We start from the raw sequence: 27760 nt of genomic DNA, 5'->3' as shown, positions 1-27760 counted from the left end.
AGTGCAGTTTATAAAAACGTAAAAACAATGTACATCAGAGTAAAGTAAAGAATAAAAGTAGTATTTTAAAATATTAAAAAACAGTTAAAATCAGTCATAGGCACGGCTAAACAAAACAGTTTTTAGTTTGGATTTAAACACAGCCGGGGTGGGGGCCTGTCTCACGACTTCGGGGAGGCTATTCCAGACCTTTGCCCCATAGACCTGGAACGCAGATTCTCCGTGTATGGTTTTGGCTCTGGGAACCAGCAGGAGGCCAGTCCCTGAGGTCCTTAGAGTCCGAGGTGGTTCGTATGACACACACAAGTCTGAGATGTATTTTGGTGTTATGCCATGGAGAGACTTATACACAATTAGAGCTGTTTTGAAGTCTATTCTCTGAGCCGCAGGAAGCCAGTCCAGAGACCTGAGAACAGGACTAATGTGCTCATACTTCCTGGTTCTGGTCAGGACCCGAGCAGCAGCGTTCTGGATGTACTGCAGCTGTTTTACAGCTTGTTTGGAAAGGCCAGTGAGCAGGCCGTTACAGTAGTCTAGTCTACTGGAGACAAATGCGTGGATAAGTCGCTCCAAGTCTGGTTGGGACATTATGTTTTTAATTTTGGCAATGTTTTTTAGATGGAAGAAAGCTACTGATGTTATTGAGTTGATGTAGCGGTTGAAATTCATGTCTGAGTCCATAATTACTCCTACATTTTTTACCTTGGTTACGGGTTTTAGAGAGAGAGACTGGAGGTGGTTGCTAACAATTATAAACATAGCACATATCTATAAACATGTGACACATCCATAAATATGCAAACACATCAGCTACAAGTATACATTTGTATGTAATAGTTTATAGCACAATTAACTGCTGTGAATACCTGAGATATTGCAGAATGATCCCGGCGGACAGGGCAGAGGCTCAGAGCTTCCTAATGGGCAGTAAAAGCCTGGCTGGCAGCGGCCTCCTGTGGCAGTGGCTGGACATAGACAGTTGGCATTTGTGTAGTTGTCCAGATCAAAGGGCTGTGAGGTCCAAGCTGCCGACACACAGAACCAGCCTGTGTGGAAGGAAAGGAAAATGAATAAAGATGTAATCATTTTTTACAGTGTTTAAATTCAAGCCGGCCACCATAGCAGGATGAAATGAAAGTATTGAAACAAAGAACTCTATTCACAATGAAATGTATTAAATATGAGCAAAGCAATGTCTTGTACATAGTCTTGCTGGTGCAAAAGCTTTAAAGCTTGCGGTTTTCTCTGTAAGTTACAATTTGTGCACTACCAGTATGTTCCTGACAACATTTCACTTGTACTTCTTTCCAGAGAACTAAACCAACATAGAAGACAGTTAATGGGAGTGTCACGGACCAGCCTCGCATCTTCCAGACACTTTGGTCAGTCTCTCCTTCTCACAGTAGTGTCCTGGAGGGCAGGGCAAGCAACTGTCCAAAGTCTGAGTCATTGGCTCTGGATTGTAGTATCCACGGGGACAGGGGAACTGGGTAGCATGTCTGGTGCCTTTGGAGACACAAAAGAAGCATTGTTCTGTTTTATAATAAGAACTGCCCTGTTTGTTTTGTCTGGGTTTGTGACAAATTCATTCGTGCTTTCTAAATATTTGTGAAAATAATTTACCATCAGGGCAGTAAAATCCTGGTGGGCAGGGAAACTGTGTGAAGTTGGCTGTTCTCTCTGGACAGTAGTAACCAGCTGGACAGCGAGAGCACACGGAGCGGCCTGTGAGGTTGGAATAGCTTCCAGCTGGGCAGGGTTCAGGACTAGCACTTCCTTCGGAGCAAAAATGAGCTTCTGGACAGGGGCCTCCTTCTGAACCTACAAAACAATTACGTATAGGGTCGTACCAAATGTAGATTAGTCCTTATTGTCCTTACTGTGATCAGTCTTGTTATAATGTTCTCTTAATAATCAAATCTCCTCTTCTCTTACGCAATAGACATGTATTCATGTGGGACATAGGTTTGTCCTGAAGTTAGTCTAAACCTGAAACAAAATCAGACTCTGAGGACCAGCTCAAGAAAAAATACTGAAAATATCTCCTCCTCCTGTTTGTTCAGCCCTGAATCTCTCCAGACTTAAGACGTGTACAAAGGAAGCCTGATTTATATGATCTTTGTTCAGCTTAAATTTTTAAATACAGTGTAATCAGTTTATGATTAATAAAAATCACCTAAAAAACATATACAAGTATTTTATTCTTAGCCACATTACGAATTACTTGATTGATCCTTCGCTAATTCCAGTCTTAATGTTAATTATACATGTAAACAAGCACGTTAGTCATTGTGAACATAAATGACCTGTTGGTGCTGCGTCACCTCCCGGGCAGTAGAATCCTGCCCTGCAAAAGCCTGATGGATGAGTTAGACCTCCACTTCCACAAAAATGACCCGGCGGACATGGACTACAACTAGAGCGGTCTGCCAGGTGAAGACTGTATGACCACACATAAAAATATTTAGGAAAGGTTTGCTTGTACATAATAATATATAAACTTCTACTATTTACCTCTTAGAGTAGGTCCCTGGAGGACAGGGCAGGGGGACACTGGTTCCTTCAGGGCAGTAATGTCCTTGTGGACAAGCTCCTCCCACACCTGTGCTGAAGTTACCGTCTGGATTTGGAAAATTCACACCTAGAGAAAATAACCATGACCTGGATCTTTTGTTCATTATCAATTTCACAAATTATATGCGGGATAGAACTTATTCTACCTGCTATGCAATAGTAACCAGCCTGACAGGGTCCAGTGGGTTCAAAAATACCCCATTCTTCACAAAACAATCCTGCAAGAAAAACACCTTGTATAAAACTATTCTCACTTTGCATGTATGTCTAAATACAAACACGTCAGATTCTATCCCTCATTCTGCTATTATCAACATTTTCTGACCCGTACATCAAGACCATGAAACAATGCTCTCACCTGCTGGACAAATGAGGCACTGCTCTACTTGGCTGAGGCCAAACTGAGGATTGTATGTACCGGGAGGGCAAGGCAGGATTCCTTCAACACCACCTCCAAGACAATAGTGTCCAGCAGGACAGGGCTGTACCCCATCCCCTGAGAGGCAGTAGGTCCCCATAGGACAGTCATCACACTCTCCTGCTCCTTCATCAGGACATGAATGGAATCACAGAACTCAGTCCGTCTTCTTTATATGAGTATGTATTTTATTGCATATCATAGTGACTTTGCTATACCTGTTGAATTGGAAAAGGTCCCATCAGGGCAGAGGAGGGGCGAGGATGAACCAAAGGGGCAATGGTGTCCAACTGGACAAATGTCTCCTGTTACACTGTCTGTTGGCCCAGGATGTATTGCTCCACCTAAACAGTAATACCCTAAAATAGTAACAACAAGCCAGATTAGATACATAAATAAATATATTTAAAAAGACTGTATATGATTCTATTATATCTGGTATGTGATGCTCTTTTTAGAACTTTTCTAGTACCTGCATGACACATTCCAGAGGGCTGACTGAGACCTGTCCTATTACAGTAGGAGCCAGGGGGACAGGGACGGCAGGAGGATAGGTTCTGAGCACCAACTGCGTCACTCCAGGTCCCAGCCAAGCATGGGTGCTGCCGAGGGTGTCTAGTACCTCTGGGGCAGAAGAAGCCCATAGGACACACACCACCAGAGGTCACAGCTACCTATGAATAAGTCATAGCAATGTCATTATAATAAAAGGAAGTAGCATTTCTGTTGTAACATTATTGCTTCAATTGCAAGTAGGTGGTTTGATATTAAATCATTGCTGCTAAAAAGATGAATGTTCAATTGCCTTACTGGAAATGCAGTGGAGGCTCCAGAGGTGCAGTAATGCCCAGAGGCACAAAGCCCTTGAGGTTTAGAAAGACCAACTCGACCACAGAACTTGCCTGGGTCACACGGCCGACAATGTTTTAATGTTTCCCCCCCAGACTGGTCAGAGAAAAATCCCTACATAATAATTAAAGTAAGCAACGATATTGTACCTTATAAAATCCTGCAGATGAGATGCTATTAATGTATATACAAATAAATAGTACATAAAAAATAGAAGACTCACTGTAGGACAAGGGCGAGCTACAATGGATCCAGGAGGACAATAGTGACCAGTGGGACAAAGTAGTGGCTGTGACATGCCTGTCTGATTACACAATCTACCACCAGGACACTCCATACAGGACTGTGCACCTCGACTCTGAGGAAGAGTCATTAAACAAATTATTCAGAATTAATTTAAAGAGATTTATTAAGGGTCTTTTCTGTCACTTCACTGTACATACAGGTTGAAAAGTGCCAGGAGGACATGGTTCTGGCCTGGCAGCTCCTTCTAATGTATAATGCCCCTCCTCCGCTTCATGCTGAACAGGTGAAGTCGATCCATGAGTGCAGTAGTGTCCAGGGTAACAAGGGCCTGATGGTGAAGTGTTATTAAAACCCAAACAATAGTAACTGTAGAGGAAACAAATCTGTCAGGAATATATACAGAAAACTGCCTTTTGAATAACATTATGATAACAGTACCCTGGTAGACAGTGTGCACATTCTTCTTGGTTGCTAAGGCCTGTGCTGTTGCTGTAGGTGCCAGGGGGACACGGCAGGGGAGCTGATGTTGCAAAAGGACAGTAACTTCCAGCAGGACACAATCCTCCTGTCGTCCCATCCACAGGAGTCTAATAAAAAATGCATTAACTTTTTTTTCCCTTTTTTTTTAACAACTTCACAATATAAATGTAAATGTAGTTTTCCCCTACAGCAGACTTGGCTCCTTCTTGACAATAGTAGCGCTCTTTACATTGCCCTGTGGGTTCTTTGAGGCCCACGCCATTGCAAAACTCTCCTCCACCACAAGGGGAGCACTCAGACCTGTCACTGAGAGCTGAGCGGGAGCTGTAGGTCCCATCAGGACAAGGCTCAGGAAAAGATGTGCCCACTGCGCAGAAAAAGCCCTAAAACATGAAAACCAAAGGGTGATTGAAATATATTCTAAAAGCAATTAAAGACGAACACTGAACACAGCTCATGGTAACGCAATATATTTACCAGAGGACAAACCAAAGGTGTGCCAGTTCCTTGTCTTTCACAGTAATGTCTGGCGGGACAGAGAACACATATCTTTCCATCATGGCCTAGTGTATTATTTCTGTATTGGCCAGGTAGACAGGGGTAGGTATAAGGGTATCCAGTTCCAGAAGGGCAAAAATGGCCATCGGGACAAGGACCTGTCTGAAAAGATACCAGCAACTGCCATAAAACAATTGCACAACTCAGATTATTTGCACTTGTATTTGATTACTGACTTACAGGGGATGTAATAGGCTCTTCTTGTGGATGTAAAGAGTAGCAGTATTTCCCTTCAGGACACTGTTGACAGTCCCTTACATCACGCAGTCCAGGAAAAGTACTGTATGTACCATTTGGACAAGGAATAGGGTTGGGATCCTAAAATGTAATAAAAGATTATTGCAAATTGATTCATTTCTTCTCAATTGTACATAACTTGTAGAGTTTGACTCACAATCCCTCCTCCGGGGCAATAGAAGCCTCGAGGACATAGCGTGGCTGAACGCTGCGGGTCTCTGGTCAAACCTTGAGAGCAGAGGAAGCCCGGAGGACAAACCATGACTTTCAACATGGCCTCCTCACTAGTGGTCTCATTACTGCAATAGTGGCCTCTGAGGCAAGCGGAGCACTCCACAGAGCCCTCATCCTACACACAAGGCAAAATGAAACAAGATTCAGAGAGTTGAAGTTAAAGATATCCGTAAATATGAAGAAGGGACACAGAGGACAGGTCCAGATGATACTATTGATTTCATATTTATTATTGGAGAATATTTTCGATGCTGATTGGCCACCTACACAACTAATTTGTCTTGCCTGTGCATATCCTGTATGTTAGAGTAAGTAAGTAAGTAAGTTAATTTGAACACAAAATGAGTGTGAGATGGAGGGTATGTAAGTACACTTACAGAGTAACTGCCAACTCCGCACACTCTGGGGTTGACGGTGGCTGAGTGAGGACAAAAATAGCCAGCAGGACAGACTAAGCAGTCATCCAGTTTTTTACCACCTTTATGTGAATGAAAGGTAGCTCTAGAAAGATAGAAGACTAATTATACAAAATACATTTCAAAACAAGAGCTCCAGAAGATGCCTATTCTTTTTATTGTATTTTATTTTTCTTCACCGTGGGCAGGGAGACGGTTTGGAGGTGCCCTCTGGACAGAAAAAGCCTTCAGGACAGATCAGGCAGTCATCTCTATGTCTATTGCCCATTTGAATGCTGTATGTTCCAGCCGGGCATGCATACTGCGTACCATATGCAGTCCCTGGTGTTAAATCAAACAAATACTTAAAATGTTACTGCATTCATGATGAAAGGCTTCAAATACTCAGAACAAAAATATAAATGCAACACTTTTGTTCAGCTCCCATTTTTCATGAACTGTGCTCTAAGATATGCAATCCTTTCCTTATATATGAAAGAAAAGTATCTCTCAAATATTATTCATAAACGTGTCAAAGTTTGTTTTAGCTCTTGATATTCATATTAATAATCCATCCCACCTCACAGGTGTGGCATATCAAGATGCTGACGAGACGAAATGAATATTGCACAGGTGTGCCTTGGGCTGGCCACAATAAAAGGCCACTTGTTCAGTGTTGATTTATTACGGGGTTCTGGGGGGTCCAAAAATCTGTCTGATGTGACCACCAAAATGGCCGCTGAAATTGCTGGATATTGGCAGGAACTGGAACACGCTGTGGACATGTCGTGCATTGAGCATGTTTGGGATGCTCTGGATCGGTGCATACGACAGCATGTTCCAGTTCCCGCCAATATCTAGCAACTTTGGTGGTCACACGCCAGACCCTTCCAATAAAGTAAAACCGAACATTTCAGCGTGACCTTTTATTGAGGCCAGTCTCAGGCACACCTGTGCAATGTTAAAAATTGTGACATTTATATAGCTCTTTTCAACCTTTTCACACACATTCATGCACTAGTGTACACACCAATGGGGACGGGGCAGGTTAAGTGTCTTGCCCAAGGACACAATGGCAGTATTCAACAAAGGCAGCTGCAATCACAGCGCCAACCTGTGGGCCAGCGGATCTGACCACTCTATCAAGGATGTTTATGTCGAGAGTGGGATTTGATCCACCGACCTTCAGATCAGACGATATCAATATCAATATTGATACTACTTACTTCCTATAAGTGATCTGTTCTTCTGTATCTACCTTTGTATCTACCTGCGTTGCACCAATTAAATTTCCCCATGTGGGACAATAAAGGAATATCTTATCTTATCTTATCTTAATATTAATTGATAAGTAAGATTTTGATAAATTTGTGAACAATATTTGAGAGATACTTTTCTTTTGCGCTCTGCATATAGAAAAAGTTTAACATATTTAAATCAAGCACATGAAAAATTCGAGCAAATGCAACAATAGCGTTGCATTTACATTTTTGTTCAGTGTAGAAAGAATAACGTTTTTGGTCAACCATATGCATACCCTCAGGACAGTAATGTCCAGAGCTGCATCTGCCAGTTGGAGCTCCAGATCCAGCCAGACAGTACCAACCCTGTGGGCACAGCTGACACTCGCCCTCAAACTCTAATCCACTCTGTCCACTCCACGTGCCCACAGGGCACTTATACTGTGTGGGGAACATAGTCCCTGGGGGACAGTAATGTCCAGCAAAGCATGAAAGTGGAGGTCTCTGGATACCACCAGTGCCTGACATAACAGCAGAAAAAATATCAAGGGGAAAAATTTCTTTTGTCCATTTATTTACATACTAAATATAGTGAGGAATTAAATTATTAAACTGTTAAACAAATATATAATAATGAATGATATCTTCTTTGTTGTGCAGAGTACCTCGAAGACAGGCATATCTGGCTGGACAGCGCTGACACTGTGAACGATCAGTCAGGTCAGTGAGATTGCTTAGTGTTCCCGGAGGACAGGCATTTGTCTGGGAGTTTGGCTTAGAAGAACCAGGGGGACACACATATCTGCAAGAACAAAAGGGACAATTATATTTATATAACATTTAACAAATGTAAGTGTTTATAAATCGGATTAATTTACCCTTGCATACAATCCACATCAGGGGCTCTCAGAGCTACTTGTGTACAGGCTTTTCCAGCATAGCATTCCCTACAGTCCGCTAGCTCATTTTGACCCTCCAGTGGGTTAAAAGTACCTGATGGACATGGGACAGGGTCGCTTATGCCCGCTGGACAGTAAAAACCAGCAGGACATTTGAGACAGTCTTTTACACCTAAGGAAAGTTGGGAGAACAAATCTAATAAATTATTTCATAACATATTTTGCATCTTAACATGCGTTTTTGCAGACCATGCCTTCGTTTTAAGATTTTTCTGTGTTAAATTAGTATGTAGTTTCTCACTTATTGCTCCTTGATGAGGAGTAAATGTCCCATGAGGACAAATGACCTCCTCCAGGACGCCAGCTGGGCAGTATCTTCCTCGTGCACAGGGCAATCCAGGACCCGAAGAGCCTGGGAAACACAGAAAACATTTAAATGTTCATTAAATTGTACTTATAATATATTTATGCTACATACTTGTTTGAATGAACTGCCTCTTCCTGTATACTTACCAGCAGGACAGAAGCGTCCTTCCCTGCATCTTTTGCAGGCTGCTCTACTTGTCTGTCCCAGTTGCTCGCCTGCTGTACCTGCCGGGCAAGGTGACCCATGTGGGGTGGCTGTGCCCTCTTCACAATAATAGCCTTGTGGGCAGAGGAATTGGGAGGAGGGTCTCTGTGAGCTGCCCTCTAGACAGTAAAACCCTGGGGAAATTATGTTTAGATGTCACAAAGATCAAAGAGGTAAAGACATATTATAAAGCTTTTTGAATGAGTGATGTTATTGTGAGTTCTGGGGGGACTGTAAGTCCAAGAGCATTAGTTTTTTTCTTTTTTTGAGCATTTGTTTACAGTTTTGGTGAAAAAAATAAGCTACTGCAGGTACTTGAATAGCACTGACTTTATGTGAAATTGAAATGATACCTTGGTTGTGTATAATGTTTTATTCTTAATGAAAAAATAGATATATTTATTTTAATTTTAAAGTTATGCTGAATGAACCCCAGAAAGAATAGCAACCCCTTGTGGAAGACAATGGGGCTCTTGATGAATTAATGAATAAATAAAAAACAAAGAAAAATCCTTTAATGAAAGTGGTGTGAGTGTGAACGGTGGTGGTCGGAGGAGCCAATGGCTCTCTGTGGTTCATGCACCGGTACATACAATAAATATGTCAGGCAGTGTTGATGTATTTGCCTTTCTAACATCTCAAAATATCTTGATAAAATAACATCTAAATGTATACATTTATTTTAATTATTTATATATTTTCAACAAAAAACACCTCCAGACGCAAAGTCACATGTGTTCAGTGTGAACCTGATCGCAGACTGCACTAAACCAGTGGGAGCTTTGGTCACTGAGAGCACGATGAGACCTCTGAGTTGCAGTGTCGAATGACTGAAACAGCACATAAAAACGCCTGACCAATGTTTAAGTTTTGGTGAAACCAGAGAGATTTATTACTTTGAACTTGATTTTGCTGAGCAAAAATTGTGTTTACCAAAACAGAAACTCAGTTTTGCGTGTGAGCTGCTTTGCAAATGTCCATTTGGAATGGAGAGGTTTGTCAACGTGATTGTGTGAAAACTTGGTAAGAGTACCTGCAGGACAGACTGTACAGTCCTTGATTCTTTGAAGGCCTTCTTTAGCACCATATGTGCCTGCAGGACAGGGCAGAGCTACACCTTCCACACAGTACACACCTGAAAGTAGAGCCACATTAAACATCTAAATTACCCGTTCTATGGCATACAGTATATGAATAGTATAGTATGAATAATATATGGTAAATACCCTTCGGACACAAAACACAGTCTGTCTCCTCTTGTGAATCTCTGAATGTCCCTGGTCTACAGTTGGTGGGAGGACTGGATCTGAGGACAGACTGGCTCCAACGGGAAGCTGTTGTTCCCCGACACATTGCGGAGGTGTCATTACACAGATGACATTTTATCTGACCTGCAGTTGAAGTCCATCCTGGAGCACAGGCAAGGGGCTGAGACATTCCTCCCACTGGACAATAACTACCTGAAGCACACAAATGTGATTCGACATGACAGACATAGAATTATGAATGTTATTTCTCATCTATTGGTGATATACCTGTTGGACATTGAATACACTTAATCGTGCACATTGAGGAGTAGAGGCCTGGTGGACAATCATTGCATTGTGTGTGATTGAAGTTAGGTTCTGATCCAGGGCCACACTGCAGTTCAGGAAAACAAACAGTCATTTATATGAATTAAAACATGTGTGACATTCTTTCCCTGTGGCATTTCTATTTTAAGAGTATTTTTACACAGTAATTTTACAATGTTTTCTTATTGCTTCGATCTGTTTTGTTTTTTCAAGGTTATCGCATAAAAAAAAGTTGTATTTAGGGATTTTGGAGGTTTTTACAAAGAACTCATGGAGGAGGTTAAGTGTCTTACCCAGGGACACACATGTAATAACATTTTACAGAATGAGATACAAAAATGCTGAAGTTCAGTCATTACCCTGAAAGGAAATCCCGAGGTACAGACAGAATCGACTGGACAGGAGAGACAGTCTAGTACGCCCTCTGGAGAGTGTTGACCTGAGGGACACAGGGACAATGTCCCACTGCCAGCATCACAAGAGAACCCTGAGGGACACAGCCTACAATCCACTCGATCTTCTGAGCTAACCAGGCCTGGAAAGCAAGGCTGCAGAAACCAACACGTTTAAGATATAAGAAGTAGTAAATACCAGTATGAATAGTATTAATTCTATCAGAAAATGTCTTTACTTTGCAGGCCTCGCTCTGACTTTTCCCGGTGTAGAGGTTGAATGTTCCCACTGGACACCTTTGTGCGGCATAGACATCACCCAGACAACTACAAATTAAATCAATTCATGACTTACTGTTAACAGCTACTTCCTATTGCGAAACATGCTTGACTTACAAATGTCCAGATGGACATTCTAAACAAGTCTGGTCAGAGAAATATGTTCCTTCTGGGCACCGATACAGCGCCTCATCAGCAGCCTGCTCTCCACTCGCTTCCATTAATTCTAAGCAGAAGGGATCTTGGTTAGTTAAAATTCTGATTGGTTTAAGAGAGATGCTTTCAAAGAATGGGAAGTTTCTTACCTGATGCGTTGCCACGATATGTTAGAAGTAAAAAACACAGCATCTTAAAACAGTTTTGAGACAGCATTATTCTAGTCCAGAATGACTCATTTACTGAAAGTGAAAGGGCCCTTATCGGTGCAAGTGAAACAAGAGCACGTAACAAGAGTCCCAAGAGCTCTGATGGACAAGGACCTTCTGTAATTCTACCTAACATGTTTATAATGCATGAATATGTGCTACTGCTAGCCAACATTATGCATTAAAATGTGCATGCAGTCAATCTATGAAGTGATTGTTCAGTAATAAACAGTAAAATTCATATTTTATAACCATTGCAAAATTGTAGCTTCACGAAGATGACTTTAAGTTCAATCCAGACTGTGTTTTACGGATGTAATTTTTTTTCCAACAAATGGAAATGTAAGTTGTAGATCAACGAATACATTATTACCACATCCTGTATGAGCACAATCTGTCTGTCACCTGTGCACTCGTGTGTCTCATTGTGTTACAGACACTTTGAAAGTTAGCGACAGAGAGAGAGGGAAATGGGGTTCTTAACATTTACACTGATGATATGCCTTTGCGCATCTCATGGTAAGTTTGTTGTTTAGTTATCTACGTATTTAATAATATAAATAGTCATTATAAGTGGGGGCATACGCTGTAAATACTGTAATGTAATGTAAATACAACTGTTTAAGCTGTTAAATAATGTTTTTTGCAGATTTTGTAAGCTGTCAAAACCAAACGGTGACGGACACAGTTTTGGTTGAGATGGGAGATTCAATAACATTGAACTGCACTTACAATTGTTCATCTGGGTTTGTTCGTGGTTGTTGGAGTTCTGAAGGAGGAACTGGATGTTTGCCACCAGTACTTAACCAAGAAACACTCTGCACGGTGTCTAATCCAGTGCAAAATGTCTCCAGCAAAGATCTGAAAAAATACATTTGTGAGATTGAACATCATGATGCCGTACCAATTCAGACAAAGACAGAGCGTGTTGTGCTGCTAAAACTCAAAGGTGTTTGTTGATTCTATTTACAACACATCTAAAAGATTGATCCTATAAGTTGAGGTATAATTTATTAATGTATTTACAGATCAAACAAGCCATGCTGTAACACACAAAATGGAAAATACAAAAGGTAAGGAGAGAAAAGGCCAAATACATATCTTTTAAAAGGGCTTCATTATGATTTGTGCAATGTATCCAATTAGTCACTCTACAACCTGAGTCCAACACTTCAAGTGCAATTGGTATGTCAGAATGTCTAAAAGTTCCAACAACATACAATTTTCAGGTTGACCTAACATCTTTTGTTGTTTAGATACCAAAGATAAGCCTGAGATGAAAGAGGGAATTAGAGTTTTAGCAGTAGTCGTCGTTATGGTGGCATTATCCCTTGCAGCTTTGGCGGTTTACCTGTGCCTCACTCTAAGAAGAAGCTTTAATGGTAAAGGTGACAACAATGTTTGTTACATTATTTGTCTTTATTGGTTATCTGCTCTAACAATACTTATTTGCTTTAAAAAATGTAGCTCACCAGCCCCCGGTCATCATGTCTAAGTGAGTTTATATAATGTGTGTGTGTGTGTATGTGTGTGTGTGTGTGTGTGTGTGTGTGTGTGTGTGTGTGTGTGTGTGTGTGTGTGTGTGTGTGTGTGTGTGTGCGTGTGTGTGTACATATTTGTATACACATTGTATTTTTTTAAGATATTAAAAGATTAATTATAAGAAAAATGTTTCAACAGTTCATCTAAGGCTTCCAATACAACCCTGCCATTAAACAATGGTGAGAACCAATTTTAAAACATTTAAAATGATCATCATCATTATCCTCATTCAATCATTTTTATTTTCTTAATTAAATAATTTCCAGAGCAAACTTCCAAACAAAGTGAAAGAGTGATGCTGAGGCTTCCATCTGCAGGTACAGTCTGCTCTCCAGCCATAGTGGTGCTCTGTGTGGGGCCCCGTGGGCCCGGGGCTAATGCATTGATGGTTTTAGATCTATGAAAAACTATGACGTTTGCACAGAAAGTGAAGGCGACCCGGAAGTGCCCTATGCTGACATCATCATAAGCGTGCGAGGCGCGAGCACACCTGACGTGTCACAAGCTCTTTACTGTAATGCTGCTGATCGCCATGAGGTACGTGTAACATACAAACTCGTATTTAAACAACTCCTTGACTTTATTACTTATCCCGTGTCTCCATTGCAGTGGTGGGGCGGTCATCCTCGTGCTCACCTGCAAGGCGCGCGCTCAGCGGACATGCTGCACGTGCCTCAGCCACGTGACGTCAGTCGGAAGATGAGCACGAGCTCAGACTACGCCGTGATCACGTACTCTTAAAAGAGTTTGTAATGTTTGTAATGTTATGTAGACATAGGACCTGAGCTTGAGCTGCAAATATTTCCTGAAATAAATTATTGTGTCTTCTTCCCCCAAAGTAATGATTGTTTTGTCTTTAAAAGAGCAGCATCTCCTTCCATGCATTAACAATGGAACTGTATTTTTCATCCATGGACTTATATAATAGATATGGAGCCATAAAACTCATTCGCCTTTTGATACATTTGAGCTCGGTCACTTTCCGTAGAGACTGTTGCCTGGTAACGGCTACAACAACATTACGTCCGGCATATGGTTTTGTCGTTTAGGGGGAAAAACTTGTAACTAACCAAACGCTTGTGTTAGAGCAGAAATAAAACAGCCACAGAAGTTAGAATAAATCTACAAACTACAACAACTCAAGGAGGAAAACTTTAGGTTAGAAACATTTAGCTTCGGACGCTATAAAGTCCACTCCTCCCGTCACCATGGCGATGCCCATCTCCAACACGCACCTGAGAGTTCCTCGTGGTTTCGGAGCTTTACTGGAAGATTTAACAAGAGAAATTCTTCGAGACCAGCCCAAAGATATTCCAAAATATGCCACGGAATATTTTGAGACTTTGCTTAAACAGAGAGAAGGTAAGACATATCTAAGTCTAATTGGGACAAAATAAAGTTGAAATAAAATAACCAAATCTGTTTATAGAAAACGGCACAGACCCTATTGAATGGGCTGCCAAATTAGAAGATCGATATTACAACAATCACTCATTTGAGGTAGGTTTGGCACGTTTGAGTTGTTAATTTATAATGATAATAACTTTTTTCCTCCCACAGACCTCAAACCGTGCATCAAGGACGACTGTTTCTAAGTGAGTTTCGCACTGCACCCTAAACCATTTCACTGTACAAGGAAGCATAAATATTAAATGGGGAAATAATTAAGTATTTTCTAAATGTATAAACATCAGTAGCCATTTAACTGTATGCAGACACGTATCTGGATAGAGTTATTATATATGTACACAGAGGATATAGAAAGATTTTTTTTTTAAATCTACTGTCCATTATATTTATTCACTGTCACACTTTTAGCAAACACACAGAGGACTCCGCGGCTGAAGATGATTCCGGACAGTCAGAAGAACCAAACACCAAACGCTTAACCACGAGCGAAGAAGAGAAACGGTCTCCCGCTCCAGCTCGAGCGGAGTCTGCCGAAGGGCCTCCGATTGCAAGTCCAGACACAACAGCCTCCACAAAGGCCCCGGGTCAATCACATGAGATTAATAACGGCGCAGCTTCAAACCAGAACGACTCTGAGTCAGAAGGACACGAGGAAGAGTTGTCGGGGGCGACTGAAAATGCAAGCGAGTCGGACGCTGGAGGTGAAGATGACGATCGGGAGGACGAAGCAGGAGATGTAAATATATGTACAACATATTCAGAAGATGAAACGGCAGTGGAGGAAGAGCCGGAGCAAAAAGTAGGATCCGAGTCCGGTGACATGAGAGCACAGTCCCCAGTTTCACAAATGGAAATGACAAATGAACAAGAAGACCAGGCAGGTAACGATGCAAAGGGCGGGACCGCATCTGATGACAATGAGGAGAGTAGCGACGACAAGTCTTTAGTCGAGATTAGTTTCGAAGATGTTCCAGAGAACCAGCAGAATGTGAATAATGAGCTGAGAATGAATAAAGAAATCGTGGAAATGACTGCGACTATAACAAATGAGCAGGAAGACGACGACGATGAAGGGAAAGTTTCAAATCGTGATCGTTCTGAGGAGGAAAGCGTTGACGTTACAGACACGGAACATCGGTCCAAAGCAGAGAATCTACTCGACGAAGACTCTAATAATGTCGACGATGAGGAAAACTCAAGCGTGACGGACAACTTTGAAAAGCCTCACGCAACCGAAGACGCGACGGCAGTCACAGAAGACGGTGAAACGGGAGATCGTCGAGAACGAGAGCTCCGGAAGTCGGTTGACGACGACGCCGCCGGTGATTTAACGCAACAACTCACCGATTCGAATGTGAAACTCTTGGAAGGACACGGCGAAATCGTAGAGCAAGGTGACGGTGATTTATCCGAGGAGGACGATCAATATCAGGAAGAAACTCTGGAAAAATATTTCACCTTATCCCAAGACCAGCAGTCTGAGGCGGAGGAACTTGTGGATGAAGGGTTATCGGATCGTGAAGTTGAAGAAGGCCATTCAGCACATGATGAAGACAATGTAAACCTAGATCTTGAGGAGTGGACAGACAAAGAGGACACCGGTCTGCAAGAAGAGCAACAGGACATGCCAGATCCAGAGACAAATGACGAGGTAAACTATTTGAATTGCTAAAAGTTTTCTCAACTTCTCCTGTCTTCTTTATGTTTCTAGATGTACCATTACTTGCTGAAAGTCATGTCTATATTTTAGCGAGAGCTGGCGAGATGTCCACATAGTTAGGGGGAAAAGTGTCACGTTAGGCCACAGTCACGCTCCCATTTCTGGCAGGCGGGGTTATAAATACATTCTTCAAGGACGAAACAGGTCTGCGCTCTTCCATTCTTTTTCTTTACACAGTAAGTGCTTTTCTATTTGCAACCCGTTTTCAACAGCGCGTGCACGTCCATGAAGCCGACGTTACATTTGTCTGGGAAACTTTGATTGAGTCGTTCTCCAGGCCCACGAGTATAAACGGTTAATGCAGGTGAATATTTTACTATGTATTATGTTTCCAAGCAACCGCACAAGGCCAGCCCAAAAAACATCAACAATTTTGAACACTTTTTTTTTTAATTTTTGCCCCTGAGGCTTTATTAGACGGGACAGCTTAGTGAGAACAGAAAATGAGCGAGAGGGGAGGGACATGCAGTAAATTGTCGGACACATGGAGTTTGGTATATGTGCTGCAGCCTTAACCACTCGACCACTGCGCAGCACGGAACGCTCTTTAAAAGTTAGACCCAATTTGCCAAGAGCGAACATGCAGCAGGGAGGCCGTGTAGGAAGAAGTCCTAACAATGTTACCATGGTAACTCTTCTCCATCCTGCTTTCTCTTCATGTCGTCATGGAATTAATAGCAGTCAGTGATGCTGATAGTTGCTAGGCACCATCTTTGTCTGTAACGCACTTGCTTTTAAAGCGTTTTGAGAGCGGCTGCAAAACTGAAAATGTTCTGTCGGTCGTTCTGGAAAGTAAGATTCAACCAAACTGCAGCATAAGCATCATTTATGAAACTATCAATCTCTAATATTATGTTGCACACCAATTCTCCAAAACTACCACTACAACTACAATAATAAAAGAAAAACATTCTTGCAAACATTCAAACTGATATGTGTTCGATGAAGTTAACAAGTTGAAATGGTCCATACAAATGTAGATGTAGTGAGCTCTTAGTGAAATTAGCCGAGACACAAACCATTTTTCAGAGCATCATTTGGATGGCTGATAAAACCATTAGGAGGGTGTTAATGTCAGAGACAGATAAATGGATGTTTGTGTCTCTCTCCCTGTGTCTGAAGCTGGCAGAGGTGTGTGGGCGGCCGTACCAGCTGGGATCTGAGGGATGGAGAGTGCTGATAGCTCACTCTGCTTCTACAGTTTTAACGCCTTCCATGTAAAACACTCTAACACAGCTTTATCTTCACGCTATAGTGGAATTTGAAAGTCTGCGATTGTTTCATGACCATATGCCTTACATAGTTTTTGTATGTATATCATCTGTTTTAGCACTAATAGTTCTTAGATTATAGCATTGCGCTTCCCTCAGCTAAGTCATGTTTATGAAATGATAAAGGTCAGTTAGAGTAATGTGATGACAGTAAACCAATAACCTTAATGAGGCTGAAAAGACAGAACACATGCTGTCATGTTTGTAGGAGGTCCCACCCTCTCTCTCCTCTTCTCCTCTATGTCCCTCTCTCATTTCGCTCCAGCTCTCTCCCTCTCACTTTGTGTGTGAGCGGCTGTTACTGAACATACAGTGATTGTTAGTAAGGGCAGTTGGCATCTGCACGATACAGAGGAGGAATCTGCTCTAGAATAGTCTCAAAGGCAGATCGGCCGTTCACTTTTACAGTCTGAAGTCATCCCTCGAGTAAGACATGGACTGTCATATTGTAAGTACAGCCTCGGGTCAACTTTATGCAAGCTGTTTGTCTGTAAATAGAAGTGTGTAACTGAGTGTAAATCCTTGTTTATTCCTCTGTAGAATGTATGTTATGTTTGTGATGGAATAGAGGCATTAGCTCTCAATATTTTTGATCAAGCCTCTTTGCAGTCCTCTGAAGTGTTGTCCTAACTAATAGAAGGCTGGTTGTGAGAGCAGTCAGACAGGTGATGGCTGCTGAACAGGTGGGTGGGCACACTCCACCACTGGGAGGGCTTCAGGAGAGACTTGTTTTGTTGCCTTTTTGTGAACTGGTTTTTGCATGAAATGATTTAAACGCACTTGAATAGCTGATGAATAATGCTACTTATGTGTGTTTAGGTTTTTGTGAATTCTTAATAAAGCCAGTCGTTATTTTCCGCCCCACCCTGTTTTTTCCTTTGGGACAGTCTCCTATACATTGCTTCCCTAAATTAACTTGAGTTGATTGTAATAATAAGTATGTATATCTATGTATATTTTATAACAATTACGAGAGCATATTACATTTGATCTATATCGACAGTTGACATGGAACATCTGCTCATGTTTTTGCCCTTTGCACTTGGACAGCAGGAAGAGTGCAGCCGGCCCCAGGAGGAGGAGGACATCATGGACATCCCGTTAGATGACCCCGAGGCCAACAGGGCAGCTGCTAAGATCCAGGCGGGTTTCCGTGGCCACATGACCCGCAAGAAGATGAAGCCTGAGGATAAAACAGAGGGGGAGGAGGTGAGTAGTTCTGGGGATGTGCCCAACGGCTGCCGGGGGGGCACAGGTCAGTGGGGTAAGATCATGGGTAGAGACTATAAGGACGTAACAGTGTGGTAACTACAGACTGGCACTGGGTAAGTAAGTGTATAGTCAATGTAATGAGTAGAGAAGACTGTACATTCTGAGAAGGCCAATGTGTAGAGAAAAGTAAGTATAAATAAGGCTACAGTACTTTTTTTTGTGGGTAGTATTTTTGTGTGTTTGGGGGTTGCAAATGCCAACGGTTGTTATTATGGGCGTTGGAACTGGAAAAAGTTAAGAAGTACTGTTTAAAGGATTAGAGATGAATCTAATTGTAATGAAGTTGTAACAGTTAGTAATAGTTAAGTAGATTTGTGCAAACATTGTACAAGTTAATGTTCGAGTTTGACATTTGCTACATACGTACTGTTGTTGAGGATTTGTTGCCCTTAGTTTTTATTTAAAATTGTTGTGTATTTATGTTGTTTGTCATTTTTCACTTCAAAACCCTTTTTCTTGTTTCCAAGACAGGGTTCTTTAAATCTCTTCTGTTCCACCCCAGACCGACACAGGTCCCATTGGAAAACATGCAACTTAGCAATCACTTTTTCACTAAAAAGAGAACATCTCCGCCATATTCCACTAAACAGGACTATTGGCTTATAATGAACGTAAGTTGCTTCACTGTAAGAGTAGATAGCCTTTTTCATGAAAAATGGGTAGGTCTGTTTTAGGGATGTGGGTGACAAAAGGAATCTACATAACAGACTTTTTCCTTAACCCAGTTGCAGTTCCTTTGTAGGAAAGGTATTTATAACTCCAGGTGCATCAGGCACAGTAGATGCCTCAAAGAGGCCAGGCAGAATTAATGGAGCTGTTGGATACAAACCCAACAGCTCAAGCACCTCCCACTGGGGTAGACCCCTTTTTTTTCCAAAAATGAGACATAACAGAGATAAGGAGATGTTTTTAAAGTAAATTACATCCTATTTAATAAGATAATATCATAAACTTTTCCACCCACATGAGTGGTTAATCTGTGAGGCTGTGAACACATCACAGCCTCACAGTCGGTCTTTCTTTTTTTAGAGACAGGAGGATCGAGGCCAGTAGGAAGCAACGACACATCTGTGCCAGAGCAGTGACCCTCCAGAACTGACCTGGCTGAAGAAGAGAGAGAACACAAGGTAGAGAGAGATGACCCATGACGTAAGCCTGCTGGGCTGGCTTTCAGACACATACCCTTACACCCTCGTTCCAAGGATTCATTTGTTTTCAACTCAAATTAGCTGTAGAACAGTTTTCGAGGGTGCATTTTGTGAACTTTACCACTCCTCTGCTTCTTCAACACTCTTATCATTAGGGATTTCTTTGACCCGGAATTCACAACTCACTGCATGTACTTGTGAAACTTCTGGTAGTGTGCTAGTTTTTAGCTGATCTGTGAATGTGAAAATGAATGTCCTCTAAATGCTAAACAGGGCTTTTTTTGGATGGGTCGGACCATCTGTGTGTAGACCTTTTGTGCATCAACATTGAACAAGTTGTAATTTGTGGCTTGTATTAGTTGGTTCTTGTTTTGTTTTGGGGGGTTTTCGCTGCTGCTTGTATTTGGACCTGTCATTTGGGTATTTAACCTGCTTATCATTATGTCAAAATGTTATGTCTAATCAAAGTTTTAGATCATATGTATGTATCATATGCATTGATTACCTTTTCATCAATTCTCTTCAGGCATTTTTCTATAAATCAGATCTTCCAGAGCAGTAAGCATGCCGTCATTTCAGTCCCAGTAACATTTCATACTTTATAACTCTACTACTAGACATAGGTTATATATACCCTGCTAATGTTGTGTTGATGGGTTTGCCTTGTTTGATTTATGTTAAATCGGGTGTATCAGTTGCATTGCTAGAATTTGCAGAGCTTGCAAAGTCAAATGAATTATACCTTGCTGAAGTTGGCTGTAGAATCATGGCATTACACAATAATAAATACACCTCAAATGTCAACCACCTCTTTACGTTTGTATTTTGTGTTCAGAGATGTGTTCAGTCTTTCTGTTCATGAAATCACTACTGAAAATCATATTTATTTATTTATTGTAAAATGTTCGCAGGAATCGAGATCAATATGAGGAAAGTAATCATTATTCTCTTTTTTTTGGTGCCGTATCCGAGCCCTGATAGATGGATAAACGGATAGACAGACAACTTATTTTTAAATTACAAATAAATCCATCATTATTTTGCACATAAACAAACATGACAGACTTGAATGTGTTTTTCTAGTTTTGTAAAGTCATCACTTAACAAAATAGCGCTGCCAAAATGGCCTTCTCTTCATTTGCTGAGCCAGTCTTGCTTACTTTATGGCTTGAGCGTCTTCAGTCTTCCAGCGCTCCCACTCAGCTCACCCACGCACATCTGAGCCATGCACCGTGCACCGTGCACTCACTCAGACGGTGCACACGGTTTCAAATTCATACAGGAAACTACTCGTGAATATGTGACTGTCACACACAAACACACATCTCTGCAGGTGCACACACCCTGCCGGCTGCATCGTGCCACTGTGGTCTCTTCTCACCGCAGCGCCGTTTCTTCTCCGCGCTGACATTCCTCCTCCTCAACATCCCCCGGTAGGTTTTGAGATTCTCTTTTCTCCTACTCAGTCCCAGAAGGGCCGTGGCCACAAACTCCTGTCTCTTTGATAATTGTGGGTGAACAATCAATAAGTTCCTGCACAGCTCCAAACATAGCACACACCGACCTGGAGCTGAAAATACATTTCAGAATGTGAAGGAGAACAGTAACTCTAAACCAAAAATGTCTTACGCTTTAGTTCATGTCGCTTGAGGGAATTATGCCTGATAAGTTTAATTATTTTCATTTTAAGACAATTTTAACATGAAGATGATTATCCTCCCTTTTTGTAATAATTATATATGCATATGATGGACAGAACAGCAGGAGTGCAGTTCATTACATTGGAGTGGTTTCTATTTTTCTAAGTCAGCGGTTCCTTGAAGACCCCCCTAAATGCTCTAGAGCAGGCAGGTCCAAACTACGGCCCGGGGGTCAAATACGGTCCTCAGTACATTTTTGTTGGCGCTCCGGCTTCCTGCTAAGTTGGTCCAAACAACAAAAAGTAGTAATTCAAGCATTTGGATGTTATAACAACCTATTATTAATGTTCCAAGTATTATTAAAGGTGTGGAAGCTCATCGAAACAATGCAAAATTTTGAAGGATTCACTTTCAAATTCGACATTGTCAAGTTGTTGTTTGTGGCCCTCTGCTCAGTATAAGTTTCAATATGCGGCCTTCTGTGAAAAAAGGTTTAGACACTCCTGCTCTAGAGCCTTTCGGGCTTCCAAGGCCTCATTGTGCCCTTCTTTAATGCATCACATGATAAAGATGATTCATAACACACATTTTATTTCAGATACAGTATTTGGAGTGTTTTCTATTCCTATAAGGGTGGGACTTTTTCCCATTTATTTGGAGCAGTAAAAAGGTTTGATGACTGACCCTATGAACAGACAATGCTCTGGGGACCCCCTGCATTCTCGTTGGGACCCCCTGCATTCTCATTGGGAAGTGATAATGATCAATGATTTTAAATTTTCTGCAAATACCTCATTATTATGCCTTTTCCACAAGGTCATGTTTCTGTGTGAGTCATATCCAGCCACAAGGCCCCTTTGAGCCCCCACTTTCTTCTTCCATTGACTGAAAAGTGTCCCCCTGATTATAGAGAGCTGGGAGATGAGAGGAAGAGGATGCCAGCGCTTTTACCCGGGGCAGAGGTGAGAGGGCGAGTCTTTGATGGTCAGCTTCACAGTGGTGGGTGCAGTGACAGACAGCAGCTGCCTGCTCCTGCTCTCTTTGTTAAGGCTCGCTGAATTTTCCGCCTCTGCAGTGAAAGTCTTTCTTTGTAATCAGCAAAACATGCTTTTAATAAATTCCAAAACAAAAGACTGATTTATCCAAGTGGGTGGCATGACACATTAAGTCTCACTGGTCAAAACAGAGCGGCTTCAATATTTAAAACAAAGCCAGGCTTTACTTGTCAATAACTCTACTTTGACTGGCACTATACTTTGAGACATAATACAACTATACATAACTTCATTATGTCACAGTATTTAGGCCTCTAATTGCTCCAATGTAAAAAGTAAAATAACATAATTTAGAACATGCCCACGGATTACCGGGACTTCTGAAACAAAAGAACATACACTGGTGACAAGGCTTCTACGCCACCTACTGCATGCTTTTTAAATAACACTACATCCATCCCATTAGTCTTTCCCTTGCAGTAATTGGAGCATAGGTAATTAAGCTGTAGAGGTATTTGGAACACTCAATGGATGTGAGTTCATTTAAATGTGCTTTAAAGTCACTTCAAAAACAAACAAAACATAAATTTAAAAAACAAGTAGACTATCACTGAGAATGTAACATGAATAAGCTCACCAATTCAAATTTTCCACATAAAGAGACAAACAAATACAAACTAGAGTACAAGCTTGTGGGCAAAGTTATGGCAAACATGAGTGGGACAGGGGTCCACACACAGTGCACACACAGTTGGCTGCTGTGACTGGGGTGCTGCTGAGTGAGCTTCAGAGTGGGGCTCAGTGTGGCTAAGCAGAGGCCAGAGCAGGCAGTGGCCGGAGGAACGTGCCCGAGGTGGATAAACCATGTTCACTAAGAGGGGAAGGGACTCTGCCTGGGACACAAGATGAAGGTGAAGAGGAAGACCACCTCCACAGCCACAGAAACCCTCACGGACATAGCTGCATTTCTGACACTGCTGGGTCTGTTCCTGCTTCTTCTGTCAGGTAAGAATTGAATATAGCAGCTGAATTCAGATATTTTAACGCAATACTGTAATAATCACTTATCTATATCATTTTGTCATGGTTTTGGTGTCTTGTGGAGTTTAAAAGTGTGAAGTTAAATCTGTTTTGTTACTGGCCGCAGAGATTATCTTCCCACAAGTAGCAACATAATAGATTATTTAGGGGGCACTGCTTCACAATAGGTATGCCCAACTACTTCATTTGAGCTTGGAGTGCTCATTAAAAGTGCACAAGGGCGGGTGAAGAGTTAGATGAAGAATTTGATAAAAAGTTACAGAAAACAAATGTTTTAGTTTCGCAAGTGTGATTTTTTGAAAAACAGTTGGAAGCTGTTTTTGTGGAATCACTGGGTTCTGTGTCTATCCCCAACTTCACCAGTGACAAAGACCTCTCTCACTCACACACACACACACACACACACACACACTCACACACACACACACACACACACACTTTCTCCCTCTTTCTCCCTCTCCCTCTTTTCAGCAGAGGAAAGTAGCTCCAACAATCATGCCCTTTGTCTCATTGCCTTGACAACCCTGGTCAGGCGGACCAAATGGTTGCCATAGTGACGAGGCGATGCCGTGCTAAACTGCCTCTCTGCAGAGAATAGTGAGCAGAGTCTCTCCCTCCGTCCTGTGTTGTACTTTCTACTACATTCCTGCAAACAGTAGGATCCCGACTCCGGCCCAGTGTTTTGGCCTCCATGTGTCCGGCCACACTGATTTATAGGAACGCCTCTGTGAACATAATAGCTTTGCTGAGTTTGGTTTCCAAGACAAGCTCGGTAAAAAGAATGACATGAAGTCCAATTCACTTTACCAATAGGCGAACAGTAGGAGGTGAAGGACCACAAATCACACTTAGCAAATTACAGTAGTTCACTTTAACTTGAGAAACTGGAGAAAGTTTGGTAAAGTGGAGTAAGTTTGTCGGCTCACGCTGGTGCAACTGAAGAGCAAATATACAAGGAAAGTCAAATGAACCCTTTCCTCGATTTACCTTTACAGGATAAACCAATACGTGGGGAATTATTTATATCTTGTAAATATGTAATTAGATACTGTATGTAAAAAAACAAGTTTAAACAGAATTCAAAATATATGTTGTCAAGTCCTTATGTACAGTATCTGAGTCCCGTTTTCCATAAACCTGCTTGTTCTTGTTATGTGTTTGCAGGCGAGGTGTCCAGTGTGAATGTGACCAGCCAGTCTCAGGTAGTGAGAGGCACAGTGGGCAGAGAGGCCCTGCTGTCCGTCAGCTACTCCAGCAGCAGCAACGACAAACCTGTTATAAAGTGGCAGCTAAAAAGAGACAAGGAGAAGCCCATCACGGTTGTCCAGTCTATTGGCACTGACATAATTGGAAACCTGAGGCCAGAGTACAGAAACCGTATCCGAGTGTATGAGAATGGCTCTCTGCTACTCCATAACCTGCAGCTGTCTGACGAAGGCACCTACGAGGTGGAGATATCCATCACAGACGACACGTTCACTGGGGAGCACTACATTCAGCTCACTGTGGATGGTACTGCATTTATACACCTATGAGTAATCAAGCACTGAGGGGGTGTGGGGCCATCAGCGCAATAACCCCATAGTTCAAGTAATGCAGTTTAGTTTGGGAAAACATTCAAGAATGAGTAATTTAACATTACTTTCAGCAATAAACCTATTATGCTTATATAACACAGCATCTAGAAATACTGCCCATAACCTATGCTTCAATGGTACAGCGCTAGAACTGCCACAAAACTATTACATACAATTGCAAATTATACAGAAAATGAATGTGTTGTCAGTATTTTTTTTTTTTTGTAATAAATGAAAACATCTTGAGGTAACCACACTTTTCCATCCTGTGTCGTCAGTTCCAGTGTCCAGACCTTACATCCAGATGATGGCTTCTTCTGTGCTGGAGTACAGCGAGTACTTTCACCTTCACTGTTCTCACGATAATGGCACAAAGCCCATCTACGGCTGGGTCAAAGGGGGCAAAGAGTTGGCCAATGACTCTCGACTGATACTGTCACATGACCAGAAGGTGCTGACCATCTCTCGCGTCCTCATGTCAGATGATGATGTGTACATCTGCACAGTGGAGAACCTCATCAGCAGCATGAAGAGCACTCCTGTCAAGCTCACAGTCTATAGTAAGGGACATGCAACCCATTCAGCAAACCACACTCCCATCTGCATCCAACATCCAATGGAAGAGTCCATCTAAGCCAGCTCCAAGTTGTTGTTACATGTCAGAGACAGAATGTGCATCTGTTAAAGAGAGAGCTAATTTTAAAAAAGGAGGGTTTTCTTCAGCAGAACCAAATAATCTTGAATTCAGTATCGCTTTACTAGACCAGAGAACAGAAAGCTTGGAGTTGGAGCAAGCACACTTGAAAGATTTGAGAGCTACTATGGTGTTCCATTAGGATTTGTGAAAGTAAACCTATGCAAAGTGATTTCTGAACATATAAAATCAATATGAGCTCTGAAAACCTTGTTATTAACACACAATTCTCCTTGTTCTCTATTTCCTTTCTTCTTTTTTCTTTTCTTTTTCCCTCTGGTGTAGGACGAAGCTCGCTATACATCATTCTGTCCACTGGAGGTATATTCCTCCTAATCACCCTGGTGACAGTGTGCGCCTGCTGGAAGCCATCCAAGTAAAAAACAGTCTATTCTCTCCACACACCCTTCTTATTCACCCTCTTTCTGGTTTTCTGTGAGGTAGCGCCTGGCTACATGAATAGAATCTTAAGTAGTTCACTTTACTATCTCATCAGTTTTGTGAACTTAAATTGAAAGTGCTGGATGAAAATGACAAAAGGCAGATGGAAATTAGCTTTCATATCTATAACCTGGAATGAGCTTCTTTGCCCTTAGGCATTATGTAACTGGACATATAAATAAATACAAATACATGAGTAAATTGATTAGTCACTTTAATGTTTGACCTTTATTTAACCAGTAAAAGTATAAAGTCTAATCTTCCAAGAGGCCACGAATATTTCATATATGTCACTCACTCACACTCAGTATATTTATTTGTTTCAGAAAGAAGCATCGACCCGTCCCCCAAAGAGCTCCTATCTATGTGGAGCAGAGTGAAATTGGTCACGATGGTGAGTATTAACATTACAGTATTAACACTTATCAACAGAAACGACACATTTTCTCAAGCATTCCATTTTCAGTTGACATAGTGCCTAAGCCCAGCACCCTTGGCAGAAGGAGTCCCATGCCTTTATATGTGCTCAGTGAAGACGTAAGTGACTCTGGGTTTTGTTTTCTTTTAGTGATTCAAATGATTCCTAAATGTGCATTATCTAAATCCTTCGTATCTATAGGACGTTATACCTAAACCAAGCACACTTGGGCGAAGGAGTCCGAAGCCTTTATGTGTTCTAACAGAAGATGTAAGCTATGTTTATTACTACACAGGTTTCTTCATTGCTTTTGTCACATGACACTGTCTGGCACAGAGACAATGCATGTTTGTGAACAATTGCAGGAACCTCTGGAGTGCTTAGAAGAGCGTCCTGGGGATGTTGGCCAATCAGAAGGTCTCCCTGCTACAGTTGTTCCAGTGCTACCTCCCTCCAACAGAAGTGGGCCCATATGGACCCCTCCCCGCCGGTTCCCACGCAGCCCCTCTCCCTTGGCACAACCACTGCCCCCTCACTCACCTGGCTCGCCCCAGCGTGGCTTTTGTCCAATCAGAAAAGGCCGGCCTCCTGTGGGCATCCCCACCAGCATGCTGCCGGTGGAGCCTGAGGGCCCAGGGCACTATGAGCTGTCACACAGTGCTCTACAGCAATGACCATAGATGTACACAAAAGATGTATAGTTTATTAGATATTATGCACTATTTAGAAATTTGTTTGGGTTCTGTCCACAAGTAATATGGTATATTTTTCATCTATTCTCTATGCACTGTATATTTGTAGTGTTTGAATAAATAACATTACATTGACCACCAACTATTTCAATGTTTCCACTTATTTAAAGCATTTAAACGTTTTTTCACTGAGGGTTAAAACATATTTGAAGTGGAGGGCTGAATATAGTAAACTTTGTAGATGGGTGCAATCGATATAGCTTTTAAGAATCACCTTTACTCATGCTTGGAATATTTATTTTGTATGTTTGGTATTTAGATTTAAGTGGAAGAATATTCAATTTGCTGTATAAAGTACTGTAGTACCATAGTTTGGACACCCCTACAGGCTATAATATTCAGTTTAGTATAATGAAGTACACAGTGATTATTATACAGACTTTCATCTCTCAATTGTGCTCGATCTGCGCAATAGTATGCACTTCTTATCCTAACCACAAGGTGTCAATATCTTTCTTACTAATCTTTGACAAACTAGTAGCGTCTGAGAGGCCAAGCCTGGCTGTTTTCTATCTTTTAGCAAGTAA

At 41.7% G+C, this 27760-nt stretch overlaps 1 protein-coding gene and 4 long non-coding RNA genes across 6 annotated transcripts; 3 read left to right on the top strand and 2 right to left on the bottom strand.

Moving 5' to 3' along the window:
- Nucleotides 1–3805: 3805 nt before the first annotated feature.
- On the bottom strand, nucleotides 3806–5426 carry LOC140370953 (uncharacterized). The gene is made up of 6 exons (XR_011928419.1): nucleotides 5306–5426; nucleotides 5045–5227; nucleotides 4756–4950; nucleotides 4285–4674; nucleotides 4065–4199; nucleotides 3806–3955 (listed from the first exon to the last, which is right to left on the bottom strand). It is a non-coding gene; the product is annotated as an uncharacterized lncRNA (long non-coding RNA).
- A 3009-nt stretch (nucleotides 5427–8435) lies between these two features.
- Nucleotides 8436–9832, bottom strand: LOC140370947 (uncharacterized). The gene is made up of 3 exons (XR_011928418.1): nucleotides 9736–9832; nucleotides 8645–8836; nucleotides 8436–8543 (listed from the first exon to the last, which is right to left on the bottom strand). It is a non-coding gene; the product is annotated as an uncharacterized lncRNA (long non-coding RNA).
- A 1933-nt stretch (nucleotides 9833–11765) lies between these two features.
- On the top strand, nucleotides 11766–12683 carry LOC140370941 (uncharacterized). The gene is made up of 4 exons (XR_011928417.1): nucleotides 11766–11831; nucleotides 11962–12261; nucleotides 12341–12385; nucleotides 12459–12683. It is a non-coding gene; the product is annotated as an uncharacterized lncRNA (long non-coding RNA).
- A 306-nt stretch (nucleotides 12684–12989) lies between these two features.
- On the top strand, nucleotides 12990–13385 carry LOC140370932 (uncharacterized). Its single transcript, XR_011928416.1, has 3 exons — nucleotides 12990–13033; nucleotides 13121–13171; nucleotides 13279–13385. It is a non-coding gene; the product is annotated as an uncharacterized lncRNA (long non-coding RNA).
- Nucleotides 13386–23023: 9638 nt separating this feature from the next.
- Nucleotides 23024–27317, top strand: hepacama (hepatic and glial cell adhesion molecule a). 2 transcript variants are annotated; one of them, XM_072463089.1, is made up of 8 exons: nucleotides 23026–23315; nucleotides 24516–24863; nucleotides 25207–25488; nucleotides 25908–25998; nucleotides 26390–26457; nucleotides 26530–26600; nucleotides 26683–26751; nucleotides 26847–27317. In XM_072463089.1, the coding sequence occupies exons 1-8, from the start codon at nucleotides 23216–23218 to the stop codon at nucleotides 27153–27155; spliced, it is 1338 nt and encodes a 445-aa protein (XP_072319190.1). In that variant the 5' UTR covers nucleotides 23026–23215; the 3' UTR covers nucleotides 27156–27317. The 2 variants fall into 2 exon arrangements, with proteins under 2 accessions (XP_072319199.1, XP_072319190.1); XM_072463098.1 differs by lacking the exon at nucleotides 26683–26751 and having other exon boundaries at nucleotides 23024–23315.
- Nucleotides 27318–27760: the final 443 nt, after the last annotated feature.

The sequence above is a fragment of the Eucyclogobius newberryi genome, unplaced genomic scaffold, assembly GCF_026437365.1.
Source record: "Eucyclogobius newberryi isolate DKJ021-1_F unplaced genomic scaffold, fEucNew1.0.hap1 SCAF_10, whole genome shotgun sequence".
NCBI classification, from domain to species: Eukaryota; Metazoa; Chordata; class Actinopteri; order Gobiiformes; family Gobiidae; genus Eucyclogobius; species Eucyclogobius newberryi.
This window is presented reverse-complemented; position numbering and strand designations above follow the sequence as displayed.